This window comes from Eretmochelys imbricata, chromosome 3 (genome assembly GCF_965152235.1).
Source record: "Eretmochelys imbricata isolate rEreImb1 chromosome 3, rEreImb1.hap1, whole genome shotgun sequence".
NCBI lineage: Eukaryota > Metazoa > Chordata > Testudines > Cheloniidae > Eretmochelys > Eretmochelys imbricata.
This window is the reverse complement of record NC_135574.1, coordinates 122731738-122753262: the sequence shown is the minus strand read 5'-3', so window position 1 is coordinate 122753262 and position 21525 is coordinate 122731738. Positions and strand designations below refer to the sequence as shown.

Sequence of the window (21525 nt, the reverse complement as noted above, 5' to 3'; positions counted from 1 at the left end):
TTGAGAGGCAGATTCTGCAAGGTGACATGTCACCTGGTGTCAGGAAGGGTGATGTTGGACAGAACCGGCAGCCAAGTCAGGTTGGTTGGTCTCCTGGTACTGGTTATATGCATATTTTTATTTAACTGAGTCTCTATGAGCTTTGTGTGAAAAGAGCTGAATCACACTGGGGAGCTATACTGTGCTACAGAATTGCTCAAGGCAAGCCCAGTATGTTCAGTGTCTGCATGTTGGCTCCCCAGGTAGAACTAGCTAATTTACTGATCAGGTTGTTTCGTCTTTATTTTCAGCAAGGTCTTGGTAAGGTGCTCCTTGAAAATCAAGTTATGGTCCAGTGTTACACCTAGATACGCAGGTTTTGGGTTGTGGCCCAGGCTATGTCCATTCAGGAAAATGTTGAACTGTTTTTTGGCCTTTGTGTGGTAGAGGGAAGCAGCTCGAAATTATCTTTTTGGCACTAGGTTTAAGTTTCCATCTTTTACAAAAGGGGGCTGTGATGCTGGTAAACCAGGTGCCAGCTCTTGCCAAGAGTGCAGGCATCAGCTGAGCACTGACAAAATCATCACTGGAAACCAGAACAGCTCACCTGTATATTAATATTGTTAAAGATGTTTATTGAACTTATAAGAATGTGTTTAGTGTTTAGACTCTATAAAATGCTTGTAAGTTGCTGCATGCATTATACTTACTTGTAATGTCTGTATCTCGTGTTATCAAGTATTATGGAAGTTTTGCTTTATAATTGTAAAAATGCTGCTCTGAACTTGTGAACCTAGGCAGGAAAAGTAGTTCATCCAACCATTTGGAAGAACTATCAAGGCAAAATGGGCCATTGTGGAACATCACAACACAAAGGCTGGTTTAATGTCCCTTTTACACCTATGAAGGTGCTCCATGCGAGAAAGCATGTCCATCGACTGGAATTCTGGAAGAGGGAAATAAAGGTAGCTAACATGAAGATTTTCACCTCTTTGCTGTTAGGACCCTTACAAGGGCTGGATCTAAGAAATAAAAAAGCAGAGATCTTCAGAATCAAACTGGGTTAGCCCTAAAAAGACATTCAGTGCTGACATATTACTACATCTCTTATCACCTTTTGGAATCATAGATTGAACTCATTTGTGTATATATGTTTCCTGTTTAACCTGTAAATAATTCTCTCATTTCTTTTTCCTAGTTAAAAAAGCTTTAATTTGTTTACTATAAGATTGACTACCAGCATTGTCTTTAGTATGAGATCTAAGGTACAAATTGATCTGGGGTAAGTGACTGGTCTCTTGGGACTGGGAGCAACCTGAATATTTTGTGATTTTTGGTGTAAGTGACCATTTATCACTAAGTCTAGCTTGCCTGGGTGGCAAGATAGTCCTCTTGGGCACTCTAGTCTATCTATGACTCCATGGTAAGTGTTACAGTGTTCCAGGAGTTCACATTTGTTACTGGGTTGCTGAAATCTAATTATAGAACATACCACCAGTTTGGGGTCTCTTCCCTGCTTTTGACAATCTGTCCTGAGGTTGACATTCTTGGTCATGAGCCACTCCAGACAGTGTGATGGGCCATCTCGTTCATGTCAGCATTCAGGGATTCCACTAGCAATTTGAAAATTAAAGAGAAAAATGGCCAGTATACTGAAGATCAGACTAGTCTTAAAGGCTAAATTAACAAAAATATAGCCTTCTTATGTGATTTTTCCTTACATTACTTTTATAATACTGAGATTTATTTCTTCAGACAGTAGTACTTTGAATGTACCAATCAACCACTCCCTCGTGGTGACAATGATTGAGAGTTGGCTAAGTATACACCTGCTTGAATAGGCCTATTTTGTCACAAATTATAAGTCTGTATTATTAAAAGCCACAACTAAGACCGTAAAACTTGTTCATGCAAAGAAATAAAAATTTACCTTGCTATGAACAGGATTCCCAGCAATTTATCATGTTAATTTATGTACTGTCTCAGCATAAAAATCTACTTAAGGGGCTCTAGCCTATTCTGATAAGACATGTTGAACAAAGTAACGCTATTTCAAGAACACTACCTGTTTTCACCTAGGTTTAAAGCACCACTGTAGTTTAACAGGTTCTCATATAATGAAAATAATTTTTAGAAAATGATATGTAATAGAACCACCTACTCAACAAATAGACAGGAGAAGTGAAATCTGTCTCTCATGATAGACTAACAGGGGGAAATAGAGGCTGCAGACTCTGGGCTCCTGATTATGTTATATGGTATTGTTTACTATATCGATTAGTGACATTTAGCTTGCGTATATCACTTGAAAATCACAGTAAGGGTAAAAATAAGCACTTGCTGTATCATGTTTGCTCTGTTAAAAAATAATCCCCTTCAAATAGGGAGCCAACTGTTTTGTTTTGTTTTTTTCTCCCACTGCTGAAAGAACGCAACTCAGTTTTTCAAAGCATTTCTGGTATGGAACAAACAATGGGCAGTGAAAATCCAACTTCTTCGGGTAGCATCCCTGTGGGTGCTCCACTTCAGGTATTCATTCTCTCCTGGGCCTTTGATTGGAGATTTTTGGTAACAGTGCCTGTTCAGCCCGTGCATGTGCTCTACACATCCTCATACCCTGTAGGAAGGATATGTAGAGCTGCGCAGATGAACCGCTCTCGGTTCCTTCTTGACCACCTTCAGCCTGAGATGGGCATTGAGTGTGCCCACTTCTGCTAGTGTCTTAATGTTAGTTAGTTAGTTTGTTAGTATATAGTTAGTTCCTTTTGGGGTTCTTGCCTGTTCTCTTTTACTTGTTTCCCCATTTGCAGGGTCATTTTGCATGTTTATTTTCTGGGATGTGGCAGGATTTCCAGGCTCAAGAAGTAAGGCTGCTGATAGCCTGTCTACCTGCAGATCAAGGTCATAGAGAGCTTCAAAGGATAAGATTTGTGATACCCAGTCTGATACAGAATTTTTATTCTGACATCTGACAGAAATTGCTTGGTTGTGGATTCAGTGAACTTTGGAGGCAGCACAACACCAAGGCTGTCCCATATAACAAGGGCCAGAAGCATCTTGATCTTTTTGGTCGCAAAAGTGACTCCTCTGCAACATTACCTGATTCTTCTATCAGACTGGAATAACTCCATTGATTTCAACTGAGTTACTCCTGGTTTACACCAGTGTAAGTGAGAGAAGAATCAAGCCCAGTGTTCCTTATTTTGATTTGTTGCATTTGAGGATAACTGTCATCTAATGCATGGTTCTTGGGGATAGAGACTTCTGTGCAACAGGTATTGTTACACAGGGCTGGCCTTAGGGAAAATAGCTCCCTGAGTGAACTTTCTTTGGTGCCCTTTAAGTACTGCTCCCCAAGCAGCAGGCAGCTGCTCAGCAGGCAGAGCAGCAGCAGGTGGGGCTTCAGCCCGAGACGGCAGGGCTCAGGCTGTTAGCCCCAGGTGGTGGGGCTTTGTGGCTAAATGGAAAGGGGCACTGAAGTATGGCAATAGGGGGAGGGGAGGCAAACCATTTTTATTTTGTAACCTGGGGGTCACAGTATAGAAAGAGTTGAGAACCATAGGTCTAGAGTTCTGTGCAAGGTGCTAGAATATCTCTGTTCTTGTCCTAGTTATTCTTTTGACTTGCCATGTGATTATGGGCAAGTAATTTAAAACACAATTTTCAGAGTTGGCCAACGATTTTGGGTGCATCAGTTTTTGCAAGCCCAGGTTGGCCATGATTTTCAGAGGCACTGAGCACTTACAACTTTTATTGACTTGTGAAGACTAAGGGGGTCATAACCAGGGCCCTACTGTATTTATTTGTTCCTTGGCTGCCGAATAAGCCCCTTGAGGCCATGAGCAGCGTGAGTAAGACAGAGGGGATGTTGCATCATCATCCAAAATGACCCGTTGGCCCCCAAACCCCGGGGCCGCAACCACCGACCTGGCAGCTCCCATTGGCCGCAGTTCCAGCCAATGGGAGCTGCAGAGTCAGCGCTGGAGGGTGGGGGCAGTGGCAGCACGCCAAGCCACCTGCCCCTCCCCTGCCCCAGGGGCCTCAGAGACATGACAGCCACTTCTGGGAGTGGTGTGGGGCCAGGGCAGGCAGGCAGCATGCCTTAGCCCTGCTGTGTTGCCAGACTTTTAGGGACCAGAGATCGCGATCGACTGACTGAGGCTCCAGGATCGACCAGTCAATCACGATCGACCAGTTGGTGACCACTGACCTAGAGCCAGTCGCACTTCCTGTAAGAGCCAAAACTCCATTGAGAGTTTTGCCTGTCTTGTGTTAGAAAGATGAGACCTAATAGTGAGAATCATACTCGGATGATATCTTCATAAAAGCAGAATTACAAGGTAAGTAACTTTCCCTTTTTATTTTAATACACTGGTTGATTTCTCTGCTTGGTGTAAGCAATGTCCTTCTAAAGGATGTTGATCATGGCAATGAAACTGTTATATATAACTAGTGTAAACAAATATTATTGCAGTTTCCATGATATTAATGCAAAAAAAATTATTGTGGATATATTATTAAACCAAACAATGGTATGTTTTGGCATCTTTCAAGGAGAAGAAAAACCCCTACTAAATAAATTATATTAATAATCTAAATAATGACAGGTGTGCTGAGTCAGTTTAAAAAAAAAGGAAAAGAAAAGCGATGATTATCAGACAAGTTAATAAAGAAACATGACCTCTTAATTGTTCTGTGATGGGCAAAATAGCTGCTGCCCTGTTTGATGTAGAATTTATAATTGCACTTTGTTGATGAAGCATCAATTGTGATGAATTCCTTGGGGATGGTGTATTTCAAGAATACTGTTACATACATTGGTATTTAATGTTAGTCAGTATTTCCAGATTTAAGTAACAGTGTTATTTCAGAATTCTGATTCTTGTTGAAATTATTTAATTTCAGAGATACTTACTTTATACAAATTGCTCATACTCTAAAACCTTTGACCTAATTATCAATTTATTTAATTCTGATTAGACATTTTGATTGGTACAGCATGTTGCGTAAAACTTAGGCTGCTGTTTAGGCCTAAACATATGCCCTTTACCATTTCAGAATCATGTAATTTGAATAAAAAAGTAATGCGGCTATGTGTGGGTATGTGGGTCACACTTTGTGCTGGTAGAATTTAAAAAAAATACATGAAAAATTAATCACGTAGCTTTGCAAATGATCACATGGGTTTCATTACTGTGTGTTTTCGTGTAGATAATGCACATGCATTCAATATTCTTTGTGTCTGCTCAAAGTTGATTTAAATAATACTAGTTTGAGAAAAATCCCTTCTGCAATTTTGAGTAGTTGCTGTAATTTTCAGTATGTCCTGCTCAGCCCAGGTACTACAAAGCATATGGTACAAAACATCACTCATTGATCTGAGTCCTTCTACAGTACATAGGCACTGCAGCGTGAATCAAGGTTCTTAATTTATTTTATATTTGTAAAGATAGTTGATGCAAAATATCAAGTAAATTTTTTCTGTCAGACAAATCCCGTAGTCCCTTCTCTGTCCTTACTCAGACAAAATTCCCATTGAACTCAATTTACTCAATAAGGACTACATGATTTGACTCTGTTACAGGACTTTAAAAAATGGAAATTGATTTTATAAAATTCTGATACTTTTAATATTGTTGTGGGTGATGATAAATGCCTATGTAGAGAGTATTTTAAATATACTCAAGGTTTAGAGAGTATAAATATAGCCAATATCTATATATTTAGACAGTATACTCCACTCATACAACTGCGTTGTAACTCTAGAGTGCTAAAAATATGTACTTCCTTTCTTCAAGTGGCTACCTATTTTGTAGCAGATATAGTTTATGATGCAATATTTTTAGCAGCCAGGTCATAACATGTAATATAGTGTGGCAAAAGTGGCCTCTGGCTATTTTGCAGGGTTGTGGACTTAGAATCTAAATCATATCTTAAGCGTTCATTCCCTAAGGGAGACTTATTATTTGGGTACGAGCTAGATACCAGAGAAAGATGCAGTGTGCAAACTTTTAAAAATTACTGCCTAGGGAAGACAAAAGCAGGTAGAACACTGAAAAACTCAAGAGGGACAAAGTTATCTTTGAAATGTGGCAAATCTTCAAGCTTTGCTCCACCCCTCCCACTCCCGCTTTTTGTTTGTTTGTTTCAGTAGAAAGACAGGCACAGATGTATCTTTTCTCTTACACTGTAATGGCTGTTTCTTTGAGTAACACACATTTTATAGTCCCATAGTAACTTGTTAGACTAAAAGGGTTAAATTCTGCTTTCATTTACATCATTGTAAATCCTAGTTTACTCCACTAAAGTCAGTGATGTTACTCAGAATTTACCCCGGTAACTGTGAGCAGAATTTATAGCAAAGAGTTCAAACAAGCATCTGCTTAAAAACACTTCAAACTGTAAGTTGTATTCCTTCTACAGTACCTGTGGTCAGAGGTTGCACGAGGACTTCCTGCTGACACATATCTAGAGGCTTCTTTAAACATGGCCATATGTTGCCTGTGCTGTGGATAGCCAGGCTGACAACCAGATATGCCATCTCCAGTTGTTCACTGGCAGGAGATGGGGAAGTGCTATCCCTATCTTTGTTTTGCCATCTTTCTCTTTTTTTTCTTTCAAAGAAGAGTTAGAAAAGGGTGGCACTGAGGATGGCCTAGCTCCCACAGCACAAGCAGCCAGCCCACAGCCATGCTTACAGAATTCCTAGCTGCACTGACGTGAGCCAGGTAGACTCAGAATTAATGAATAGTCTTTGGAGACTCCTGGGGGAGCTCTCACATACACCCTCCGATTTGCAGGCCCTCATCTTAGAACCCCTACCCTATGCTGTTGCTGAAGAGATGTTTGTTGGCTTTGCTCTTTTGCTGCCCAGTTGTTTTTCTGTCCAGTCTCTTGCTTTGGTAATCATAGATATGTAGGGCTGGAAGGGACCTCTAGAGGTCATCTGTTCCTTCTCCCTGTCCTGAGGCAGAACCAAGTTCACTTGTAAGCATGGGCTAGATCAGTGGTTCTCAAAACTGATCCACTGCTTGTTCAGGGAAAGCCCCTGGTGGGCCGGGCCTGTTTGTTTACCTGCCGCGTCCGCAGGTTCGGCCGATTGCGGCTCCCACTGGCTGCAGTTCGCCGCTCCAGGCCAATGGGGGCTGAAGGAAGGGCGGCCAGCACGTCCCTTGGCCCGCGCCGCTTCCCGCAGCCCCCATTGGCCTGGAGCGGCAAACCGCAGCCAGTGGGAGCCGCGATCAGCCGAACCTGTGGACGCAGCGGGTAAACAGTGGTCTGGCCCACCAGGGACTTTCCCTGAACAAGCAGCGGACCAGGTTTGAGAACCACTGGTCTAGATTTTAACCTGCGCTTAAAAACCTCTAACGATGAACATTCCACAATCTCCCTTCTAAATACTGTTCAAGTATTTAACTATCCTTCCATTTAGGCCAGGCCTACACTAAAACTTACATGGGTATAAGTGCGTCACTCAGGTGTGTGAAAAACCCACACTGCTGAGTAATGCAGTTATACTGACCTAAGCCCCGGTGCAGACAGCACTATGTTGACTGGAGATGCTTTCCTGTTGGCATAGTAGTGTCTTCACTGAAGCACTACAGCGCGTGGCTGCTCCAAAACTTTTCCCAATATCTAACCTAAATCTGCCTTGGAGATTAAGATGAGTACTTTGACATTTGTATTTCTGCTGGTATTAACAACCATTCTTGAGTAACACAGAGCTGAATTAGGCTCTGTATCTCAAGAAAGCACTTGTGGCAGAAAAGTTACACATTATGTTCTCAAGATTCAGTAGTTTGAGGTGAGGCCTAATTTTACATCTTCATCCTGTGTTTTGAAAAAGGTCAGACTGGGTGATCAAGCATAGAATCATAGAATGTCAGGGTTGGAAGGGACCTCAGGAGGTCATCTAGTCCAACCCCCTACTCAAAGCTGGACCAATCCCCAACTAAATCATCCCAGCCAGGGCTTTGTCAAGCCTGACCTTAAAAACCTCTAAGGAAGGAGATTTCACCACCTCCCTAGGTAACCCATTCCAGTGCTTCACAACCCTCCTAGTGAAAAAGTTTTTCCTAATATCCAACTTAAACCTCCCACACTGCAACTTGAGATCATTTGTCCTCATTCTGTCATCTGCTACCACTGAGAACAGTCTAGATCCATCCTCTTTGGAACTCCCTTTCAGGTAGTTGAAAGCAGCTATCAAATCCGCCCTCATTCTTCTCTTCCGCAGACTAAATAATCCCAGTTCCCTCAGCCTCTCCTCATAAGTCATGTGTTCCAGACCCCTAATCATTTTTGTTGCCCTCCGCTGGACGTTTTCCACATCCTTCTTATAGTGTGGGGCCCAAAACTAGACACAGTACTCCAGATCAGTTCTCAGCAATGTCGAATAGAGGGGAATGATCACATCCCTCGATCTGCTTGCAGTGCCCCTACTTATACATCCCAAAATGCCATTGGCCTTCTTGGCAACAAGGGCACACTGTTGACTCATCCAGCTTCTCGTCCACTGTAACCCCAGGTCCTTTTCTGCAGAACTGCTGCCTAGCCATTCGGTCCCTAGTCTGTAGCGGTGCATGGGATTCTTCCATCCTAAGTGCAGGACTCTGCACTTGTCCTTGTTGAACCTCATCAGATTTCTTTTGGCCCAATCCTCTAATTTGTCTAGGTCCCTCTGTATCCTATCCCTACCCTCCAGCGTATCTACCTCTCCTCCCAGTTTAGTGTCATCTGCAACTTGCTGAGGGTGCAATCCACACCATCCTCCAGATCATTAATGAAGATATTGAACAAAACCAGCCCCAGGACCGACCCTTGGGGCACTCCACTTGACACCGGCTGCCAACTAGACATGGAGCCATTGATCACTACCTGTTGAGCCCGATGATCTAGCCAGCTTTCTATCCACCTTATAGTGCATTCATCCAGCCCATACTTCTTTAACTTGTGGCAAGAATATTGTGGGACACCGTGTCAAAAGCTTTGCTAAAGTCAAGGAACAACATGTCCACTGCTTTCCCCTCATCCACAGAGCCAGTTATCTCATCATAGAAGGCAATTAGATTAGTCAGGCATGACTTGCCCTTGGTGAATCTATGCTGACTGTTCTGATCACTTTCCTCTCCTCTAAGTGCTTCAGAATTGATTCCTTGAGGACCTGCTCCATGATTTTTCCAGGGACTGAGGTCAGACTGACTGGCCTGTAGTTCCCCGGATCCTCCTCCTTCCCTTTTTTAAAGATGGGCACAACATTAGCCTTTTTCCTGTCGTCCGGGACCTCCCCCGATCGCCATGAGTTTTCATAATCCTTTCTAGTAACATATGAATGCACAGGGATGGAATGGGTAAATGAAACAAACTTGTGAATTCAAATATTAAGGAATTAAGGAGACTGAGGTGTTTGTCATGCCTGTATTATTATTAGCAGGTGGCTTCCCCACCGTGCTCCAAACACAGTGCATGTAGGATATAGCAGGCTTTACCCCTTTCTCCTTGAGGTTTGGTTTAATTGAAAATAGGAACTGAAAAAGAAACGACACAAAATCCATCTCAAGTTTTCCTTGTAGAAATGGCTACTCCCAAGATTCCTCTCCCAGGATTGTTTACTCACACAACCTTTTGCTTTCTAAAGAGTCACTCCAGGCACACATTACCAGAGTGTTACAGTTATGAAATTGTAATACTGAGATACCATATTATGACATGCCAAAAGAAACAAAACATATCACTCTGGTCACAATGTATTTTATTTACATTAACTGTTACTAGAATATTTATTATTTGAAAATTTTTAAGCATCATGGCTTGCAGTGGGGAGGAGATAAACTTGATTTCTCTGGGAAGTTAAGAAAAATCCCATCTTATTGAAGCATCACTACCTATTAGCATGCTAATCATTGTCTAGGTCTTCAACTCAGACACAATGAAACTAGTCATAATGAGTATGTAGGTGTCATACGAGAAAATTGTTCAATTTTGTGGGGAATGTGGACTAAGTGTAATTGGTTTAGCCCTGGAATCTTAGGGCTTGACTAGCGATGTATGAATTGCAGAGGACACAAAACTGTTGTTCTCTAACTAGCCCATGTGGACACAGCTGGCACAAATTAAAAAGGTACCCTAGTTCATATTAACATAGTCCTCTTTCATACAGAACTAGGTTAACACAATTTGGTGCCTTTTTGTTCACGCCAGCAGCATCTAGGTGAGGCAGTTAGAGCGCAACACTTTGGTGCAGTCTGGAATTCACACCTTGTAGTCCACACTGTGCACAGTGTGGACATAGCCGAAGTCACTTTGGTTTGGAATTACATTACAGTCTTGGAGTTATAATATATCCCCTGTTCTGGCAGGGATTTTCTGCCCATCTGCATGAATTTCATTGCATTACACTGAGTTCTTGTTTTTTTTAAAAAAAGGCACAACATTCCTGGAGGACAAGTGGAATTTTAGTGCTCCAGAACTGTATTTTTGTTTTTCAAGGTGGGACTCAATATACAAACACAGAATGGGTGAGACTATAGAATATGGAAATGACTGATTAAGGACCCTCATTTGCATGGAAGTATATTAATGTCCAGTGTAGCATCAGTTTAAATTTTGGGCAACATACTGGATGAGCCTGATCCTGCACCAGTGAAGTCAATGACAGCTTTGGCATTGACTTCAGTGGGTGTACATTAGGCTATATATGTCTAAGGAAATTACTTTATCAGGAAAAGAGGCTTTTTAAGGAAATGTCAATATGACTATATCATTAGATTAGCTATTTCTGTATTACTTTTTTTTTTATTGCATATGTGCCAGAGCTCAGGACAAAGCGGGGATGAGAATACTGTTCAATCACTAGGTTACAGTCAGTGTTCCATCTATGATATATAACACATAAGGTGTGAATATTTGCATGTTTCAACTTCAGATTTACTTTCTATGAGCTTTCATTTGAGTAAAACTTAATTGCTCAAATTTTCATTTAAAGTGAACATGAAATAAGTACAAGCATAGACTAAAAAAATTACTTTAAAATTTGAGCTAATTGTTATGGAATTTTTTTTGGCAATCTTTGAGCTATAACCAAGCATGTTTCTGATCAGAAAGGTACATTCCTCCCAGAGGAGGGAAGTGATCCCACAATGTAAGTGGTTATGCAGGGACAACTTATGCTGTTAGAGTATTGCAATGCAATTTACATGGTGTTACACCGTACAATCATTTGGAAACTGAAGCTGGTATAAAACACAGCAGCTTGAGCAAGGCATCTCACTAGGAGCCCATGACAACAGTGCTCTAGCATCTGCACTGGCAGCCCATTGGTCTTTTGGTGTTTAAGAGGTTGATTATGACCTATAAACCCTAAATGGCCTAGGACCAATCTGCCTTTCATTTGTTGTACAGGAAAGAAGAATTGTACTCTTTTGTGAACAAGGAAATTAAGAGGAACTGGCTATTCTTTGTTAATGTTAGCAGTAATTTTGAGTCTTCAGTTCAGTGATGCAGTAATAGATAAACTTTATTCATTCTTGTCACGGATTAGTTTTTTAGAGCCTAGAATAATACCTCTCTATACCAAGACTGTATCCTAGTAGTTTATTCACAAAGGAGAACCCAGCTTCTGTAGGGAGTGATGTAGATTTTGTCTCTGAATCAGAACTGAAACAGTGCCCATTATGGAGCTAATGGCATTGCATCATTAAAGAGGCCTTGGCACGATTTCCATGAGTAGAAAGAGCTGGAGGATTTGGAATCTTTTTCAAATGCCAGTTCAGGTTCCAATATTCTGTCTGCCTACAATTCCTCCCTGTAACTTCAACTAGATAGGTATACTTTAAGTCTGCACTAAGCAGTTGCATTGTGTTGCTGCTTCCAGTTTGGTGATTGGTTAATATACAGTTTGTAAAACACTTTGGACTCGTCGAGAATGACAAGTAAATGTCACAGTATTGTACTTTACTCCTTCTCAACAGGGTGATCAATTAGCTACAAGCTTATTTCACAGAGATCACTGGACAGTTGTTATTTGGTAACTTATTTCTGTCAGTGGCCTACTGTGGATGGTGGTAGGACCTTTCTGTTAGTCCGTTACAAATCAACTGAAAGCCATTACATAGAGTTAATGATTTTTCAGTGGAAGATGCAGTTTCTGTAAAAGTAAAATTCTGTGAGAGCAAAGTTTGATTTTGCAGAAATTTTATTTTTCCTTTGGAAAAATTGAAATGAAATATTTAATTTTGGGTCAGTTTGACCTAAATCAAAATATTTTGGGTTGTTGTTGTTGAAGTAAAATGAAACATTTCTTTTCTTGTCAGGTTGACATTAAATTGCATCTGCTTAGAGCGGCTGCAGTGCCGTATAAGAGTTGTAATTCAGATGCTTTGTGCCCCTCTTCTCGTCTGTTACCTGGGCTCCTTGGCTTGGCTACACCTCTTGCCTCCCCTCTGACTGAGTCACATGTGTCAACATGGGACTCACATGAATACAGTGCATCATGGGAGAAGTCATCCTGCCAGGGAGCCCAGCCATACAGAAGAATGATGGTATGAGGCCCCATGGTAATTTATGCAGATGAATTTTAGTGTCAACCTGACTCAAAAGGAAACATTTTGATTTGGAAATGTTAGAAACTTTTTGTTTTGGTCTAAATGTCAATAAAATGTTTTGACATTTCTGAATTGAAATGTTTTTGGAACTTCTTGTTCTTCAAACAATGTAAATGTTTTGACTTCTCAGTAGGGCAACAATAATGGAAAACAAGAAATCTGTTTCGCAATTTTGAGGTTTGTTTTGGAGAGCGAGATTCACCCAGAATAACCAATAGTCCAGTGGTTGGGGCATCCTATGTGTTGTGGGAGACCCAGGTTCCAATTCCTGCTTTTCCTGATTGAGAGCAAGGACTACCTTGGGTCCCATACATCCCAGATGAGTGTCCTAACCAGTCTTTCTCTGTCTTTGGCTCAATGAATATTTAATTATTTATACAGAGTGAAACAGCTCCAATAAGAGAGATTCAGAACAAGGACTTGAACATAGGTCTCCCACTTCCCAGCTGAATGTCTTGTCTACCCATTGAGGTATTGGCTATTCTGAAGTGGGTGTCTCTCTTTCTCTCTGTTTGTCTGTGGTTTTAACTAGAAATTTCATCTGGAAAGTTTTTTGTTAAAACTGATATATTTCCCTGAAAACTTTTGGTTTTGATTAATCGGCATTTTTTAATGGGGGCGAAAAGTTTCGTTGAAAAATTCCTGAACAGCTTTACTTTTCTGTCTGATCTGGTATGTAAACAAATGTCCAAATATTGGAATTCTCACAGGGTGGAAATTCTGATTTTTGCTCAACTCTGCCATTAAGTCCTGGTCCATACCTTCATTCTTTGGTCTGATGCTTTTTTCTTAAATTTGCCTCCATGCTTCTTCCCAACTCCCATAATGGCTTCTGCACTCTATTTGTGAAGTTTGACCTCTAGTAGACCTACTGAGAGTTGCATAAATAACTTAATTAGTTAATAGGGAGCACTGCAGTTAGTTTAGCAGTATATAAGGGGCCTGATTCTGATCTCACTTAAATTGTTTGTAATTTATACAATTCCACTGACTTCAGTGAAGTTATTCCTGATTTACACTTGTATATGTGTAGGATCAGAATCAGACCAGAATTTTTTTCAATGGAGAAACAGGAGACTTCTGGTTGCTCCTAAAATGTATTCTTTAATCAGTTAAAGGTCTACAGTTTCTTAGACCAGAAAGCCATGATTTGTTTTTAAATTTGTGTATTATTTCTGCAGTGGAGAGAGGTGCACATGCTTTCAAGTATATGTTAACTCTGACTTTTTTTTTAAAATGTGCCGTGCAGAGCTGGGATGGGGAGAACATGCTTTCAGCTTGCATAAGGCAGTATGTCCTGTATTCAGAGGAAAATAAGGCTATTCCGGGTTACTTCAACCTATTCCTGTGTGCTAGGCCAGCATTTCTGTGTATAAGTTTTCAATTTCCCTTCCCTGGACAGAATACACAGCATTTACCCTGCAACACAGTGTATTCTGAGCCTGTAGTGTCAGCCTGGAATGAAAAAAAAAGGGAAATGTTGCTCAGTACGAATGTACGCCCAAGATGGAGAACATTCTTTCTGACACTCCCAGCACTGACCTGCCCAGGAAGTGAGTTTTGGGTTCCCCCTATGGACATTTATATCTCTACCACTTGAGTCATTAGGACATCCCAAAAATCCTACTTTGTGTATGTGCAGTGGGTCACACTTAAAAAGTTCATTGCATTTTGAAAGATTTTACTGGTTTGATAGTGATTCCTATATTTAAAATGGGGAGTTTTGTTGGAACCATTAGTATCTTTTAAACTAGAATAAACTGTAAGTTTGACCTGTGTGTGTATGTCTATTCTTCTTTTTCTGCAGCTATTCATTTATGCAGATGTCACAGCATTCAGTGTAACCAGAAACTTTGCTGATGCTTCCAAACAAGGAATTGCATTATCCAATTCACTGAATTTATTGAATGATGATGCTTATCTTGGACATCTAAAAGACATTGTGAACTGTTGTCATATTTGCAAAAAGAAAAGGAGTACTTGTGGCACCTTAGAGACTAACCAATTTATTTGAGCATGAGCTTTCGTGAGCTACAGCTCACTTCATCGGATGCATACTGTGGAACATGAACACAGTATGCATCTGATGAAGTGAGCTGTAGCTCACGAAAGCTCATGCTCAAATAAATTGGTTAGTCTCTAAGGTGCCACAAGTATTCCTTTTCTTTTTGCGAATACAGACTAACACGGCTGTTACTCTGAAACCTGTTGTCATATTTCTATTTTTTCTCTCCCTTCCAGTTACACCAGTTTTTTCTGAGATTTTGCCTTTTGATACGTAAGGGTTCTTGCAATGTTTAGAACTTATGAACTTGAGGCCAGATTTTTAAAGGTATTTTAGGCATCTAAAGATGGAGACAGACACCTGGTGGGACTTTTGACAGCACTTAGGTACCTAACTCTTATTGAAATCAATGGAAGTTAGGCAACGAGGTGCTTTAAAAAATCCCACTAGGTGCCTATCTGCTTCTTTAGGCATCTGAAAACCTTTTCAAATATGGTCCTATGTGCCTTTGAAAAATTGTTTACACTATCAACAAAGTTTGATCAAACCAGTTCAGGAGACAAACCTTAAATTATAAGTGTTTTCAAAGTGTTTGTTCACTGTAAGGGGTCTCTTTAATGTATCTGTGTAACTCTCATTAATTAATTAACTGGAATTACCTGTGCACTTTTAAAAGAGTATCCACTGGATACTGATGATTTAGGATTTGGCTGTCAGTCAAACAATATTAATCATCTCTTTCCAAAAAAGAGAGCTTAAAATATTATGTTGACGAAATTGTGTTCTTGTTCAGCCTGGGTCTTAAGACTTAATAGGCTCTTTGTGAATGAACAAAGATGCCATCAATAAATTTATACTAAAATATGTTAAGTGCACTCTATGATTTCTGATGAAGTTATTGTGTGAAAGGTAGAAGAAATTTAGACTAGTGCTTTCCAACAAATAATTTGCAGGCTAAGCATTTTTCTCAGTTTAACTATTTGTGATTATGAGGGATTAGATATATTTTTACTGCAAAATGAAAATACAGTGTATTCATGGGCCACTCAAATATTTGCTTGTGGTTAGAATGAGTGTACTTCCACAATTCTGCTAGCTTCTTAAACCTTGGCATGGAGATACTTTGGCTTCTGGAAGAGAAGGAAGGGAGATTTCTGGTTTCCTGGTAGTTAACATCAGTCATGCCTACAGTATGTGTGTTGGATTAGTATAATGAGCTATGCTTAACAATTCACTTTAAATATTACTCCAGTTTTTGTTTTAGCATTTCTGTCATCAAGCCCTTCCCTGTTGTCAGTTACATTGCATTGAGAATGTGGGCGCACTTCTTAATTTGTTCTCTTCTCATAAGACTAGTACTGGCATCCATAAGAATTAAATGAGGGAGGATTGCCTAGTAGTTTGAGAAGGGACCCTGGAGGCAGAACACCTGAATTCTAATCCAAGATCTTTTATTGACTCATTGTATGGCCTTGGCAAGTGCCTTAGGGCTAGAGCTGGTCTGGATTTATTTTAATACATTTCTGCAAAAAGTTTCAGTTTATCAGTTTTAATGAAACTTTCATTAGGAAAGGTTCCTCAGGTCCAGGATGGAATCTCTGGTCCAGGATAGAGGGATGAAGAGACCCCAGAACAGGCAATAGTCCAGTGATTATGGCACTCATGAGCGAGAGCCAGCTGCAAGTCCCTGCTCTGCCTCATTTAGACCAGGGACTTGTACACATCTTCCCACATCATGGTGAGTACTCTCACCACCCAGCTGTTAGCTATTCTGAACTGGGCTGCTCTGAGTCTCTTCTGTTGGAGTTGTGCCACTTTGAATAATTAAATATTCACCAAGGAAGAGGGATTGATTTAGAACCTGGTGGTTAGCACAATCAGCTGGGGTGTAGGAAACACAGGGACTTGAATCTGGATCTCTGACATCTCACATGAGTGCCTTAACCATCAGTCTATATAGTCAGTCTTTCCTTCTGGCCCAATAAATATTGAATTATTTCCACAAAATGGAATCTCTCCAACAGGAGAGATTGACTGACTCTTTAGAGCAGTGGGAAACTCATGATGGGTGTGAGAGAGTCAGGTTCAAGTCCTTTTAAGGCCTGGTTCCTTACACAAGTTTTTTTAAAATAAGTTAATAATAAGTATATCCTCTGGGATAGGTTGAATTAACTACAACTCCTTTTATTTGCCAAGATAATTTCTTATGTAGTGGATCATTATAAGTTTTTTTTGAAGAAGACATGAGGTCTTCAATTCCAGATAACTGGAATTCACTCTTACCATATCATTCCTCCATTACTCTTCCAAATCACATGGCACATCTGCAAAATTAAATTTCAGTTGCATGCATTTTTAGACATTCTGATTCAATAATGTTCTGTAAACCCCACAATCATTACTTGGACATCTTCCATCATAGAAACTGAAAAAGTTTTAATGAGGATATAGTATAAGAAGCCATATACTACTCTAAAGGACATGTGTGCTGTGTTCCTATTGACTGTATTTTGAAATTCTCTATATTGTGATTGGGTACATAAAGGCAAAACTTTCGAAGTACAAAAACTTTAATTGTTATCTAGAATTTTAGAGGTAAAAAGTATCTAAAATTTTAGATGGAAATCATAATACATATTATACAACAGCATCACCATCACCATCATACAACCACTGCAATGTTCTGGAAAATGTAAATATTTATCAAATTCTGAAATTAGCTAAAAATCTGAAATCAGCAGCTTCTCCAACTGAAAAATTAGACTGGGAATCAAAATAAACTCTTACAATGGAACATCAGTTGCAACTGATGTCCCATCATTACAGTAGCAGATGTCTGCTATTCGCTTGGTCTACATAATTTCTTGTTTTATATTGGTTTTACTAATTCTGTTTCCCGTCTATGAAACCTATTGGTTGAAGTAACTCACCAGGCTATATCTCTACTTTTCATACAGTCTCAGTGAGTGATGCGGTTATAATGAGGTTTTTCTATGTAGTGGTTTTTTTTAGTCTCTTTCCTCACTGTGAGCCTAATGGGCACATTCAGACTCATTATGAAAAGCAGTCCCACCAGCTGAATGGCAATAAACTCATGAGCTTGTTTGCCGGGCTTCTCTGAATGTATAAACCAATTGCTGTAGCTCTAAAATGACATGGCTAGTCTGGTGGTAACTTTCTGCATTGAAGGAGTATGTATGTACTGGAGTTATGTACTACAGGTATTTTAGTGAACTCTGAAAAAGACCACACTGGTATAGAAAACACTCAAACATTTCAGCTAGCAGATGATTTCCCTTCCATCATTATTTTCTGTAGAATTATATCTGTGGGAAGCCAGTCTGTATGACTGTGTTTTACTGTATAGCAGGGAACTATCTGTTCTTATGTTGTTCAATGCATCCTTGTTCTAACAAACATCTGTATTCCCTGCATTTATTTGTTATATCCGGTGGGAGAAGAACACATAGGACACAAAGAGTATATATGGCTGCCCAGGATAAGACTGAATTGAAAATCTATTTTATCACTTAGTGATTACTCAGAATCTTGCCTAGTTAAGTCTGTTTGTTGTTTCTGTATGCTCACTGTAATTTAATATTGCTGTCGGGGGGGAACATACACTTTTTGTTTATTGGTCACTGACTATTATATGATAGGAAATCCCTTACAGATCCTTCTTTCAGAATGATAAATTACAGCATTAAAAGTTTCTCTTTAAAATGAAAAATATACTAAAATGTTACTGTACCATTATGTCAATAGTCCAGGGATTAGAAAACCTCCTCTTATACCATTTTAAAATAGATCTGACTTGAAAAATGCTCACTTTCTAAAATGTTTTGGTTTTGTTCAGTGTTCGTCAGGTTCAACTCCAGCCATGGTTTCCCAGTGGAGGTTGATTCAGACACCAGCATCTGCCAGCTCAAGGAGGTGGTTGCTAAGCGACAGGGAGTTCCAGCTGACCAGTTACGTGTGATTTTTGCAGGGAAGGAGCTTAGGAATGACTTGACACTGCAGGTAAGTCTCCCTTGGTAGTTTTGTTTCTGGGATGCTGCCAGCTCAACTGCTTCTGTCTCTAATGCTGCCAGTCTGACATTCATGACTGAGATCTAATAGAATAAATAGTGCCTGGGGATTCCTTGAACTTTACTCCACACTGCTTCATTAATTCTGACCTTCTTAATTATGCATTAAAACAGCAAGCAGGAAGTATAGAGAGAGAAAGAATATAAGAGCAAGAGAGAGCAAAAGAGAGCTGTGCTTAGTGAATAAATGTTTACTGACTACAGGCGCAATTTCTATGCACAATTTCTGTATCTGCTCAATTTCTACCTTTTTATTCCATTTGAATCTTAATGAAGCTGAATGAATGTGAATAAATTCTTCCAAATCAGGCTGCTCAGTCATCATGTTGTGCAATATTTGTAACCCAATTGTGACCCCTGGAGGATAGTTGTAAGGCTGCTGCTGTCTGTATGTGCGTGTGCACACTGATGGAGGGGTAGTATTTGAAGGCCTGTTCACAGTAGCCAATGAGGTTTCCCCAAAAAGCACTGAAATCACAAACCCGTAGTTTGAAAGACTAGTGAGGAGGAGAAAGACTTATAAGTGGCTGAGTTCCTATTTGAATTTCATTTCCTCCTAATTAACTATTCTGATAAAAATAAAATGCAGAATGAATGGAGAGGGAAAAAAGAGCATAACAGGACAAATAACAAGACTCTTTTTCTGATCATCTCTACCACTGTTACCAATACTGCCACTCTCATTTCATAAGCTTCTCTTTCTTCCTATGAGTGATATTTGTGGAGATGGCAGCATTTGCTGGGGGAAGCATAAGAACATAGGTTTAAGACATTTGAGAAATCTGGAAATAATATATCTATCAGCCTCCCAATACAAAACTAGAAATTGCTGAGTTGTTAGAACTACTATCCTGGCAGTGACATCAAAGAACAATGAGGTGCATTCTATAGCGGTTCAGGTGACTACATAAACTGTCCCCCACAGGAACAACTATTTCTATTTAATGAGCACAGATTAATTGGCACTTGTATTTTCAGCTGTGTGGGGGACATTGCTGTGCACAGAGTGGCTGCTGTATCTGGTTGCAGAGAGTCACTACGATATTGACATCCTATCACTACATCTTCATGGGCATGATATTTATTGCTTTGTCAAATGCTTTAGGGAGTTTGGGCACACAAAAGAAACTACAGAATGCAAATTGCTGTTGTCATTCTCCAGGGCATCTCCTGCTGATAGTGTTGATGCACATAGTCATCATACATAAACTGCTGTGCTTTGCTTTTGGGTGATTTGTTTTTACTAAAGAAAATATATGGGGCCAAAAATGTTTTTAAGGTGAATTGAAAAGCCAGTTCCTACGTTTAGGGTTCTGTATTACTGTCATAAATATAAAGGGAAGGGTACCCACCTTTCTGTATACAGTACTATAGAATCCCTCCTGGCCAGAGGCAAATCCCTTTCACTTGTAAAGGGTTAAGAAGCTAAGGTAACCTCGCTGGCACCTGACCCAAAATGACCAATGAGGGGACAAGATACTTTCAAATCTGGAGTGGGCGGAACAAAGGGCTTGTCTATCTGTGTGATGCTTTTGGTGGGAACAGATCAGAAATGCAGCCTTACAACTCCTGTTAAGTTAGTTAGTAATCTAGCTAGAAATGCGTTAGATTTCCTTTTGTTTAATGGCAGGTAAAATAAGCTGTGCTGGATGGAATGTATATTCCTGTTTTTGTGTCTTTTTGTAACTTAAGGTTTTGCCTAGAGGGATTCTCTGTGTTTTGAATCTGATTACTCTGTAAGGTATTTACCATCCTGATTTTACAGAGGTGATTCTTTTACCTTTTGTTTAATTAAAATTCTTCTTTTAAGAACCTGATTGATTTTTCATTATTCTTAAGATCCAAGGGTTTGGGTCTGTGTTCACCTGTACAAACTGGTGAGGATTGTTATCAAGCCTTCCCCAGGAAAGGGGGTGTAGGGCTTGGGGGGATATTTTTGGGGGAGAAGATGTCTCCAAGTGGTCTCTTTCCCTGTTCTTTGTTTAAAACGCTTGGTGGTGGCAGCATACAGTTCAAGAACAAGGCAAAGTTTGTACTTTGGGGAAGTTTTTAACCTAAGCTGGTAAGTATAAGCTTAGGGGGTCTTTCATGCAGGTCCCCACATCTGTACCCTAGAGTTCAGAGTGCGGAAGGAACCTTGACAGTTACACTTTAAGAAGCTTCTAAACCTTCCCGCACATGCTGAAGTGCTTGAGATTATAGTGGTGTTGTCAGGTTGTTTCAGGACGAAACGCAGAATCTGTTACTGGGGTCTAACTTTACTCAGGGAATCTGTAACCCAACTTTTTGCAGGGTAAAACATGAAACTTAAAACTTAGATGAATAAAGGAAGAATTGATTTTCAGATATTCAGGGCTGCCAACTCAGATTTATTTACACTGAGATGCCTTCAGTCAGGTTAATTTTAAGGCAGTTTTAAAGTTATTTACAATAAGCACAGACACACCAAGGGGAGATGTGCAATCACATCACTTCAAGAGAATCACAGGGAGGTGTCTCAGGAAGGTAGAATGGCTCCTGAAGTTCCTGAAAATGCACAGGCTGAACATCCAATACCACACCACAGCAATTTGCTGTCAGCGCATAGGAGCGGGGGGAACCATGGCCCCCTTCCTTTCAGCTTTGCCACATCCTATTATGGGTGGTATGGATTTCTCCCTGCATGCCCCCTGAGCACAGGTATTGAAATTTGGCCTGACCCTTACATGGGCCATGCAAGGGTTAGGGTGGGAGCTCTATCCCTGCCTCCCTGCATTAATCTATTTAAGGCCAAGGCAGATTAGCCATAAGGACTGGTTTTTGGAATGTGTTTCAAGGTGACATTTGAGGTGTTGTTCATAGTTAAGGGGTA

At 40.2% G+C, this 21525-nt stretch overlaps 1 protein-coding gene across 6 annotated transcripts in view; it reads left to right on the top strand.

Moving 5' to 3' along the window:
• PRKN (parkin RBR E3 ubiquitin protein ligase) overlaps positions 1-21525 on the top strand; it is a 1248399-nt gene that overhangs the window by 240605 nt on the left and 986269 nt on the right. For all 6 annotated transcript variants that reach the window (XM_077813311.1, XM_077813307.1, XM_077813309.1 and 3 more), the window contains one exon: positions 18443-18606. In XM_077813311.1, coding sequence (XP_077669437.1) covers positions 18443-18606 — 164 coding nt within the window. The remainder of the gene's footprint in view (positions 1-18442; positions 18607-21525) is intronic.